Below are 12265 nucleotides of genomic sequence, written 5' to 3'. Positions count from 1 at the left end.
GTGGCCAGATCTCAGCTCACTGCAAGCTCCGCCTCCCGGGTTCACGCCATTCTCCTGCCTCAACCTCCCGAGTAGCTGGGACTACAGGCGCCCGCCACCGCGCCCGGCTAATTTTTTTGTATTTTTTAGTAGAGACGGGGTTTCACCGTGTTAGCCAGGATGGTCTCGATCTCCTGACCTCGTGATCTGCCTGTCTCGGCCTCCCAAAGTGCTGGGATTACAGGCTTGAGCCACCGCGCCCGGCCGCCCTCCCACATTATATTCCAAGCCTCCCAACAATTACCAAGACTGGATTTAGGTTCTCAATTTGGGTTCCCAGCTACTTAAAATATTTTTTAAATGGACCCTGACTATGTACTTGGGTTATACTATAATGACCAAACCAATGTTTCTTTGCATTTGGCTAGAATGTGTGAATTCTATGTGGAATATATTTTGGCCCATACCAACTCTAGCAGCTAATGTATATGATTAAAAAGAAGTATAAAAGTTATATGATGGGCCAGGCACAGCTGCTCACGCCTGTAATCCTAGCACTTTCGAAGGCTAAAGCAGGTGGACTGCTTGAGCCCAGGAGTTTGAGACCAGTCTGGGCAACATGGTGAAATCCCGCCTCTACAAAAAATACACAAATTAGCTGGGTGTGGTGGTATGCATCTGTGGTCCCAGTTACTCGTGAGGTTGAAGTGGGAGGATTGTCTGAGCCTGGGAGGTCATGGCTGCAGTGAGCTGTGATCATGTCCCTGTACTCCAACCTGGGCAATAGAGTGAGACCCTGTCTCAAAAAAAAAAAAGTTATATGATCAATATAGTTTGTATATTCAGTATTCAGTATTTTAGATAAACAATTTATAAAGAGAAATTTAAAAGGTGCCTTTGGTGGTAGAATGGCTGGAAACTCTTTATAAATAATTCATGACTAGGTTTTTGGTTTTTTGTTTTTTTTCAGATGGAGTCTCACTCTGTCGTCCAGGCTGGAGTACAGAGGCACAGTCTTGACTCACTGCAGCCTCTATCTCCCAGGTTCAAGCTATTCTCCTGCCTCAGCCTACCAAGTGACTGGGATTCTAGGCATGTGCCACCATGCCCAGCTAATTTTTTGTATTTTTAGTAGAGATGGGGTTTCACCATGTTGGCCAGGCTGGTCTTGAACTCCTGACTGCCTTTCTCTCCTTTTCCTAACCTCCAGCCTAGGTCCAGTTTTAGTATTAACTTCCAATATATATTCTTAAATTACTTCTTGACTAGCTTATTCAACTTATAAATTTTCATTTTTAGGTATGTTTTTTCCTTTCTAATCTCAGCCTGATTGCTAATATCTATTTTCTTTTCAATCTTGTATATTTTATTTTGGGGCATACTTTTGGAATGGAAATCTTAAGTGAAATTAACAGAACAGAGTAAAGTTGTCCCGGAAAATCAAGAACTGGTTACTATGCCAGTGATTATTCCTTCTTGATATTAACCATGAAAGGTACTATAATACAAGAGTTCAAGATAAAATTTATCAGTGTAACATTTTCCAGCAGAAGGTAGTACTTTCTTGGCTGGCTAAATGATTTATGAAAACTATTCACCTATTAGGTATGTTTTCTTGAAATCAGCTGATAAAATGTCAAAACGTTGAATTTTTGCGATGGGTCTTGCTCTGACGCCCAGGCTGGAGTGGGCAGTGGCATGATCTCGGCTCATTGTAACCTCCGCCTCCCGGGTTCAAGTGATTCTCCTGTCTCAGCTTCCCGAGTAGCTGGGAATACAGGCACGCACCACCATGCCCAGCTAATTTTTTTTTTTTTTTTTTTTTTTTTGAGACGGAGTCTCACTCTGTCGGCCCAGGCTGGGAGTGCAGTGGCCGGATCTCAGCTCACTGCAAGCTCCGCTCCTGGTTTATGTCATTCTCCTGCCTCAGCCTCCCGAGTAGCTGGGGACTACAGGCGCCCGCCACCTCGGCCCGGCTAGTTTTTTGTATTTTTAGTACAGACAGGGTTTCACGTGTTAGCCAGGATGCTCTTGATCTCCTGACCTCGTGATCCGGGCCCGGTCTCCGCCTCCCAAAGTGCATGGGATTACAGGCTTGAGCCACTGCGCCCGCCTATTTTGTATTTTTAGTAGAGACAGGGTTTCACCATGTTGGCCAGCCTGGTCTTGAACTCCTGACCTCAAGTGATCCCACCCGGCCTTCAGTCTCCCAAAGTGCTGGGATTGCAGGCATGAGCCACACGGGGCCTGACTTGAAATGTTAATTTTTAAAAATAATGTGGTAACGGCCCGGCGTGGGTGGCTCAAGCCTGTAATCCCAGCACTTTGGGAGGCCGAGACGGGCGATCACGAGGTCATGGAGATCGAGACCATCTGGTAACATGGTGAAACCCCGTCTCTACTAAAATACAAAAAAACTAGCGGGCTGAGTGGCGGGCCTTTAGTCCCAGCTACTCGGGATGGTTGGCAGAGGGAATGGCGTAAACCCGTGAGGCGGAGCTGCCAGTGAGCTGAGATCTGGCCACTTGGCACTCCAGTCCGGGCGACAGACGCGAGACTCCGCCTCAAAAAAAAAAAAATAATAATGTGGTAACAATTATGCAAATACAAGACTCATTTCAACTGCCAAATGTTCAAAAGAACAACCAAACGCCACCCCCCAAACCCTTTACCCTGCTTTCTAAAACAGGCACATTTCTTTTTGCTTACGTGACAACAAATGATGATAAAAATTATAAAGAAATGCATTAGAGAAACTAAAATTTCAAGTAGAGCATTATTACACCCATGATTTTTAAAAACAAGTCATTTTAAGAATTATAAGTTTAATCACATTAAGTAATGAAATCAGAACTAGTTCATAAAATTACTATAAAACAATGAACAATGGTAAACTCATTTATTACATTTGCTCTGATTGAATAGATTTTACTAATGTTAATATATTTATGTACAGAAAACTTACAGGTGAAATTGTCGTACTGACATTTAATTAGAAGACAAAGAGGTTTTTTCCCTCCCAAGACAGTTGTTATCCAGACCAGAGCTCTTAAGCCACTGCACATTTGAGAACATCCAAATCTGTACTTAGCTTGAAGGAAGAGTTCTGCATTGACTTTTCACACACACATATAATGGCGAGGTAAAGAAACAGGGACTACATAAATCACCTTTCAAGAAAAGAAAAATGTAATGCCTCTTAAAACTACCTGGTTTCTTGGGGTGCGATGCTGGAGTAGGGTGCATTTTTGCATCTCTGGAAAACCCATCTAAATTTCCTTTTATGGCTTCTAAAGCATCATCTCTACTCTTCTCTCCTGTCTAAGAAACAACAAATACATGTATATTTCTTTACTTATCCCTCACTCTATCCTAAACCCTACCAAATTAAGAAAAGCACAGATATTCATCTCCTTCCAATATTTTTACCACATACTTCTGATGATAAATTCTCCAAGTCAGAAAAACAGGTAAATGATTAAACAATGACACTCTACAGAAAATAAAAACATTACAAGGCCAATGTATAAATACTTCAGGATAGACCTGTTTGATATTAAGTGTCCTGTGAAGGCTCTAAGAAAAATATGAAATATCACTGATTTCAGGATTACTGCTTTCCAAGAAAAAGATTACAAATATTGCCATGATACTAAAAAAGAGTTGAGAAGATAATGGCTGATACCCTAGTCTCATCAATAACAGTGTATCTTCACAGAAAATGAAAAATCCTTCACATTAGGAATTAGATAAACTGAAATGAGAAGAGTCAATCACAGCGTCAGCTTGGTCTGGTGCCCCAGTGACGACATCCACTCAATGAGTGGGAAGAGGCACATTCAGGGTGTGTATGTTCTGGGTGAAGAGAAGTATTGAAATATTACCTTGGGTTTCACACTGCTCAAAAGTCTGAGCTTTTGCTTCTGCTCTTCAAACTGGCGTCTTTTTCTTTCTTCTTCTAAGAGTTTTTGCTGCTGTTCAAATCGTTTCCTGAAGGAAAAATGACCTAATAAAAAACAAGCTCCCAGGATTATACACTGTGTTTTATATTCAGATTTCTGTTTCAGCAATATCATGTCGCACTTCTAGAAGTGTAAATTTCATTGCTAAATATCTAGTTTTCTTATGACAATCCTGTTTCCTCACTCTATTAATTCCAAAATATTTGACATGAGTCTAAATAATGATTTACCTAAATTATGAATATGAATTTATTTCTCATCTAATTTGCAAGAGGAGGAAACAAGCTTTTGCATACAAAAGTATTCTCAAAAAACAGGCAGACAAACGTAAGAACACACTTTGCTCTGCATATTAAACAAGAACCTGCTTGGGAAGGCAGTGTCATACAGAAGAAAGAGTAATGATCTGCGAATCAGGAGGCCTGACTTTGGGTTCGGGCTTTGCTGGTAACTGTGTGACCTAGACTGACAAGTTGTTTCATTTTCCTGGACTTCACTTTCACTAGATATAAAACAAGAGGGTTGAATTAGAGGATCTCTACGGTCCTTTTTGACTCTAAACTTATAATAATGGTATTTTAAAGAGGCTTTTTTTTTGTTTTTAAATAGAGTCTCACTCTGTTACCCAAGCTGGAGTACAGTGGCATGATCACGGCTGACTGCAGCCTCAATCTCGGGGCCAAGGTGATCCTCCCACCTCAGCCTCCTGAGCAGCTGGGACTACAGGCATGAGCCACCAAGCCTAGCTAATATTTCGTATTTTTTGTAGAGACAGGGTTTCACCATGTTGCTCAGGCTGGTCTCGAACTCCTGGGCTCAAGCAATCTGCCCGCCTCAGCCTCCCAAATTGCTGGGATTATAGGCATGAGCCACTGGGCCAGGCCTTAAGAGTTTTCTTTTTTTTTTTTGAGACAGAGTCTTGCTCTGTCGCTCAGGCTGGAGTGCAGTGGCTCATCTTGGCTCACTGCAAACTCCACCTCCCGGGTTCAAGCCATTCTCCTGCCTCAGCCTCCCGAGTAGCTGGGACTATAAGCGCCCACCACCACACCCGGCTAATTTTTTGTATTTTTGGTAGAGACGGGGTTTCACCATGTTTAGCCAGGATGATCTCGATCTCCTGACCTCGTGATCCGCCCACTTTGGCCTCCCAAAGTGCTGGGATTACAGGCATGAGCGACCACACCCGGCCAAGAGTTTTAAAGACAACTTTTGACTGTTTTCAAATCTGCACTAGAGATTATTAGACAATTCTTAAGATAGATGTTATAATGTATCTTTGTTATCCTTTAATTTTGGTGATCTCTTACTGCTGCTCTTCGGCAAACTGCTTCTGCATGTCTGGAGTGTATTGTGGGCCTGGAGGACGCATGCCCAGGAAGGGTGCTTGTCCTAGGTAAGGCATTCCCGCTGCTGGCATTGGTCCCATTGGTATTCCTGCCTAGAAGAAACAGACAAAGGCTTAGAAAACACAATTTCTCCCTTTAATTATCACACACAAAAATGTGACTTTCATAAATTCTATCTTAATACTTTTATTTGTAAAAAATAGAAATATATTGTATTAAAAGATGCACAGATGCAAGTAAGATGCAAATATACAAATAAATATATTATATTAAAAGATGCTAAAAATGGAAGGGTCCCCTTAATATCTAGCCCTCCATTCCTTTCACTGTCCCAGAGGTGACTGCTGCTAATAGTCTGATTGGTGTGTGAGTATGGCAGTATATGCCCACAAACTACATTCTTGTGAGCTCACTAATTCTCTTTGAGAAGTGGTATTATATCTTATATATTTTCATATTTGCAATAATAGCTAAGAGGCTGGCATATGGTAAACATACACAAACGAAATTAAATCTGATTTTCTAATATATATGAGAGGATAATGAATATTTTGATGTTATCAAAGGCCTAATAGTCAAACTTTTATAGAAAATGAAACATATTCAATAAAAATGACATAATACAATATTATGATGTTTATCAAAGTGTCCAGAAATAAGAATAACACAATAGCTAATCACAAAATTTAATAACATTATGTTTTTAGAGACAGGGTCTCGTTGTGTCACCCAGGCTGGAGTGCAATGGAGTGCACAGCTCACTGCAGCCTCCAGTGAGAGGATTCAACTCTGAGCTCAAGAGATCCTCCCACCTCAGTCCCAGAGTAGCTAGGACTATAGGCATGTGCCATCGCACCTGGTTCGAAATCTAATATTAAGAATGAGGACAATGATAATAGTTAAATGGCTAATTTTTAGTGAGTGAAAACTCTTCTACTACTCAACCTTCTCCCTGAAAAGTTCCCCTTCTGTCCCTAACTAAAGTCTGTCCGTGAAACACTCTCATTTGGAGATTGCTACTTTTCTATTTCCTGTAAGTGGGGAATATTCCTCCTTGCTTCTTCTAAACCTTTTCTCCTCTCTCTACCTTCAAAAACCTGAATACATTTTAATTTCTCACTAATAGACTTCATCATTTACTCTCCGATCTTGTTCACGTCATCTACTCACCCTCAACTTCCTCACTCTTCAGTTGTACACTTCAGACTTTGCTATCTTCCATTCTATCTCCCAACTGCTCTTGGTAACATCAACAATCACCGACATGGAACACTCACCTAACACTGTCGTCTTCCAGGTCTTCAGCCTCCTGATCACAATCATGCCCAATATACAATTCCAGCTTCCCATTCCATGGTAATACCTGTGATCTATCTGCACCAAAGACTGTGTCATGTCCAAAATCTGGATGTTAGGCATCCTGACACCTGACCACCACTTCCGATCCTTCTAGCTCATCTAGACCAGTAATTCTCCTATCTCATTAATATCTCCCACCTGTTAATTTATTTTTTTTCCGAGCTTATTTTGTAGGTTCCACCTGTTAATTTGCCACATTTCTCATGATTAATCATCTTCATTATATCCTCACTTCCCTTCCTGCTCAATTTAGATTCTAGGGTTCAATATTAAATGCCCTTGTCAATATCCTTAATGTCCTTAATTGTCAATTCCTTAACATGGTCTCCTGGGAAACTTCACCCCTGATTAGAATCAACTAATCAACTTCTCCATGCTTATACAAAAACCACTGAACCATGCTGGAGAGAAAAACATTGAGGATTCACATTAAATTCTATTTATTTATTTATTTAGAGACAGAGTCCCCCTCTGTCACCCAAGTTGGGATGCAGTAGTGCGATCTCAGCTCACTGCAACCTCCACCTCCCAGGTTAAAGTGATTCTCCCACCTCAGCCTCCCAAGTAGCTAAGACTACAGGCATGTACCACCATGCCCAGCTAATTTTTGTATTTTCAGTAGAGATGGGGTTTCACCAGGTTGGCTAGGCTGGTCTCGAACTCCTGACCTCAAGTGATCCACCCACCTTGGCCTCCCAAAGTGCTGGGATTACAGGCATGAGCCACGATGCCCGGCCAGCTTGGAATGCTTTTGAAGGGTTTCTAGCACTCTACAACTGGAGTTACACACAATATTGCTTTATTGCTAACATTCTCTATTCTAAATCTTGGGTGGAGATAGCTGTGTATACTTATTTTAAATCACAGTATTGCTCTCTTGCTGCTAAAAATTAGGATCACAGTCCTAGAATTAAATTTTTCTTTCTTTTTTTTTTTACTCAGTTCACCCAAAGTATATAAAATACAAAAGAAACTACCCAAATCATAGAGATGAAAATAAGGCAAAGTGTTCAACAAAATAATAAAGAATGAAAGAAAGAAAGGTGTCATGCATATTGCCTTCTTACTTACAAACTCCTCTCTTGAAGAACATTCAAATTTACTAAACGGCATTTTGTGCTTCCCCTACACCTGGAAAGGAGGGACTGTCTAAGTTTTTATAGACTTTTGAAATCTAAATAAACTAAAAGGTTAAGAGACACTAGTCTTTAATTATATACTGAATGGATGACATAACAAAAGAAAGAACTCAGAAATCTGAGATACATTTGATAAACTACTGACGGCACTTAAGATTTCAGTAAGTTGAGAAGTATAGTATGACAGTTAAGACTAAGTAAAGGTGTCCACTTCAGTTAGAACCCCAACAGTTTTGTTTTGACAAGTTGATCTTAAAATTATGCTGAAGGGCAAAGGACCATGGATCAGTTATAATTCTGTAAAAGAAGAAGGATGATCCATACTACCAGATATCAATGCTTATCTCAGGCTAGATAATTAAGGCATAAGATATTTACTGACGCAAGGAAAGACAGATGCAGCAATGAGACAAATACATGAGCCTAGAAATTAATCCAAAGCACATAAAGAAGTGTAATATTACAGGAATAATCATAGAAATCAATAAAAAAAAAACAGGCTATTTATAAATGATTTGGGAACAACTGACTACAATGGAACATAATAAAATTACATCCTTCTACCTCACGCTGATTCTAAAGAACAATTCTAGGTAGGTTAGAGACTTAATCTGAAAAGACAGGCTGGACGCAGTGGCTCACACCCTGTAATCCCAGCACTTTGGGAGGCTGAGGCAGGCAGATCACTTGAGGCCAGGAGTTCCAGACCAGCCTGGACAACATGGTAAAATCCCATCTCTACTAAAAATACAAAATTAGACAGGTGTGGTGGTGCATGCCTGTAGTTGCAGTCACTCTGGAGGCTAAGGCAGGTGAATTGCTTGAGCCCAGGAGGCGGCAGTTGCAGTGAGCCGAGATTGCGCGACACTCCAGCCTGGGCGACAGGGCGAGACTCTGTCTCAAAAAAAAAAAAAAAAAAAAAAAAAGACAAGAAAGACAAGAAACTTAACTTTTTTTAAATAAGAAGACACAGGTAGGGAAGAATGTCTTAGATAAGACAGAAAAAAAAAAAAGAAATGATTTATCCATCTGACTTAATTTCTACACAACAAGACACTATAAACAAAATTAAGAGAGGCCAACGACTAGGAGAAGATACTGGCAACACATGTAACTACAAAGGATTAGAATCCAGAATATTAACGAACACTCAGAAATCAATGAGATCAAAACAGCAAAACATTAGAAGCAATTTAAATGTCTGTTAATAGAACAACATATATTCACTCAATGAAATACCACACAGCAGCTACTATGAATGAACTTGGCATAATTTTACAACAGGGATAAGTCTTGGGGGCAAACAATGTTAAATTAAAAAGTCAAGATGTTGAAGGGTACATACGTAAAACTTAAAACCTAGAAAATATTATATATTGCTTGTAAGTATACAAATACATAAAATAATAAAAGTATAAAATTATGGCCAGGCACAGTGGCTCATGCCTGTAATCCCAGCACTTTGGGAGGTGGAGGTGGGTAGATTGCTTGAGGTCAGGAGTTTGAGACCAGTCTGGCCAACATGGTGAAACCCCATCTCTACTAAAATACAAAAACTAGCCAGGCGAGGTAGTGGGCACCTGTAATCCCTGGTACTAGGGATGCTGAGGCAGGAGAATTGCTTGAACCCAGGAGGCAGAGGTTGCAGTGAGTCGAGATCGCGCCACTGCACTCCAGCCTGGGTGACAAAGTAGTATAAAAATATATACGAGAACCATAAACATTGAATTCATGATAGTGATAACAACCTCTGGGGAAGGAGAGGAAGGAAAGTATTTTTGAATTCTTTAAAAAAATGTAAAGCAAATGTGGCATGTTAAAATTTGATAAAGGTAGGACCTGACTACCTATATAAAAAATCCCATGGAATCCACAAAAAAATTCCCAGAGCTAATAAAATGAGTTCAGTAAGGTTGAAGGATATAAAACAAACATATACAATCAACTGTATTTCTATACACTACCAATGAATATGTGAACACTGACGTTAAAAACGCCATTCATAATTCCTCAAAAAACAAAATATTTAGATGTAAATCTAACCAAACATGGATGTGACTTTTATGCTGAAAACTATATAAATGCTGATAGAAGAAACCAAAGATCTAAACAAATGAAGAGACATCCCATACTGTTATGATGGGAGATGTCAATTCTCAAAGACATCAATTCTCCCTAAATTCATACAGAAATGAAATTCATTCATTCATGCCTATCAAAACTCCAGCAAGAGTTTTTCCAGAGATAAACAAGATTATCCCAAAATTAATATGGAAAGACAGAGACACCAGAATAGTTAAATTCTGGAAAGAAGAATAACGTAGGAGGAATCAACCTTATTGTACAGCTACCGTCACAAAGACTGTGTTATCGGTGAAGGAACAGGCATGTACATAAAACAACAGCACAGAACAGAGAACCTAGAGAAAGATACACACAAGCATGCCCAACTGATTTTTGACAAAAAATGTGAAAGCATTTCAATGGAAGCAGGATAGCTTTTTCCACAAATGTTGCTGGGGCAATCAGACTTACATAGATACAAAGAGAGAGATAAAGAACAACCTCAATCTAAGTCTTAGATCTTATACAAAAATTAACTCAAAATGGATCATGGACTTAAATGAAAACCATAAAACTTTTAGAAAAAAAATAGGAGAAAATCTCCAGAATCTAGGGCAAGGCAATGAACTCTTAGAGTTATACCAATGCATGATCCATAACAGGAAAAACTGGTAAATTGAATGTCATCAAAACTGAACTTTTGCTCTGTGAAAGACCCCATTAAGAGGGTGAAAAGACAAGCTAAAGACAAGAAGAAAACACTTGTAAACCACATATCTGACAAAGGACTAGTACCTAAAAGATATAAAGAACTCTCAAAATTCAATAGTAAAATACCAAAAAATGCAATTAGAAAATGGTCAGAAGCTATGAAAAGACATTTCTCTGAAGAAAATGTAATGATGGTAAATAAACACATGAAAAGATGTTCAACATCATCTGCACATTAAAACCATGCAAATTAAAACCATGAGATATTAAACATACCTGTCGGAATGGCTAAACAAAAAATAATGACACTAAATGCAGGTAAGGATGCAGTATAACTGAACCTCTGATACACTGCTGGTAGGAATGTAAAATATTACAGCTACTCTGGAAAAAAGTTTGGTAGCATCTTAAAAAACCAAAAATGCAATACATGCAACCTATCAATTGTACTCTTGGGCATTTATCCCAAGAAATGAGGACTTATGTTCACGCAAAACCTTTATTTGTAATAGCTAAAACTGTAAACAACGCTACTGTCCTTCAGTGAGCAAATGAACTATTACTCATCAATTTTTAAAAAATGAACTACAGATGCATGCAACAACCTGGATGAATCTGAAGGGATTATGCTAAGCGACAAACGCCAAATCTAAAAGGTTAATGATTCAATTTATATAACATTTTTGAAACCACAAAATTATAGGAATGGGGAACACACTAGCGAATGCAAAAGGGGTAAGGTGGGGCAGGAAGGAAGTGAGTACAGCTACAAAAGGGCAACGTGAGGAGATCCTTGGGGAGATGGAAATGTTCTGTATCTCAGCTGTGCCAATGTCCATACGCTGATTGTGTTACTATAGTTCTACAAGTTTTACCAATAGGGGAACTGGGCAAAGGATTTCTATTATTTCTTAGAATTACACAACAGTTTGCAACAGGTTTACACATGTCCATCATGTGCTCTACACTTGCCTAGATGTTTGAAATGCTTCAGAATAATAATTCTAAAATGTATTGTACATCATGAGGAGTGTTTTCTTTTTATGTGTTTTGAGGAAGGGAGATATTATAATAATCAATAATAATATAATAATCATCAAGACTAAATTTCTGGCCAGCGCAACGGCTCACGCCTGTAATCCCAGCACTTTGGGAGGCCGAGGCGGGTAGATCACAAGGTCAGGAGATTGGGACCATCCTGGCTAACACAGTGAAACCCCATCTCTACTAAAAATACAAAAACAAAATTAGCCAGGCATGGTGGTGGGAGCTTGTAGTCCCAGCTACTCAGGAGGCTGAGGCAGGAGAACGGTGTGCACCTGGGAGGCAGAGCTTGCAGTGAGTCGAGATTGCGCCACTGCACTCCAGCCTGGGCGACAGAGCAAGACTCTGTCTTAAAAAAAAAAAATGGTGAGCAGCAACTGGGTGTGGTGGCTCACACCTGTAATCCTAGCACTCTGGGAGGCCACGGCAGATGGATCACCGGAGGTCAGGGGTTTGAAACCAGCCTGGTCAACGTAGCGAAACCCCGACTCTACTAAAAATACAAAATTAGCTGGGCGTGGTGACGCACACCTGTAATACCAGTTACTTGGGAAGCTGAGGCAGGGGAATCACTTGAACCCGGGAGGCGGAGGTTGTAGTGAGCCGAGATCATACCATTGCACTCTAGCCTGGGCAACAAGAGTGAAACTCCATCTCAAAA

The 12265-nt window shown here is 39.9% G+C and overlaps 1 protein-coding gene across 7 annotated transcripts in view; it reads right to left on the bottom strand.

Annotated features, from left to right (window-relative positions):
* SYNRG (synergin gamma) overlaps positions 1 to 12265 on the bottom strand; it is a 95653-nt gene that overhangs the window by 66750 nt on the left and 16638 nt on the right. For all 7 annotated transcript variants that reach the window (XM_017864115.1, XM_017864112.1, XM_017864113.1 and 4 more), the window contains 3 exons: positions 5249 to 5379; positions 3864 to 3969; positions 3189 to 3300 (listed from right to left, as the gene is read on the bottom strand). In XM_017864115.1, coding sequence (XP_017719604.1) covers positions 3189 to 3300; positions 3864 to 3969; positions 5249 to 5379 — 349 coding nt within the window. The remainder of the gene's footprint in view (positions 1 to 3188; positions 3301 to 3863; positions 3970 to 5248; positions 5380 to 12265) is intronic.

The sequence above is a fragment of the Rhinopithecus bieti genome, unplaced genomic scaffold, assembly GCF_001698545.2.
Source record: "Rhinopithecus bieti isolate Rb0 unplaced genomic scaffold, ASM169854v2 scaffold_74621, whole genome shotgun sequence".
NCBI classification, from domain to species: domain Eukaryota; kingdom Metazoa; phylum Chordata; class Mammalia; order Primates; family Cercopithecidae; genus Rhinopithecus; species Rhinopithecus bieti.
The sequence above is the reverse complement of the archived record's forward strand: the minus strand, read 5'-3'. Positions and strand labels throughout refer to the sequence as shown.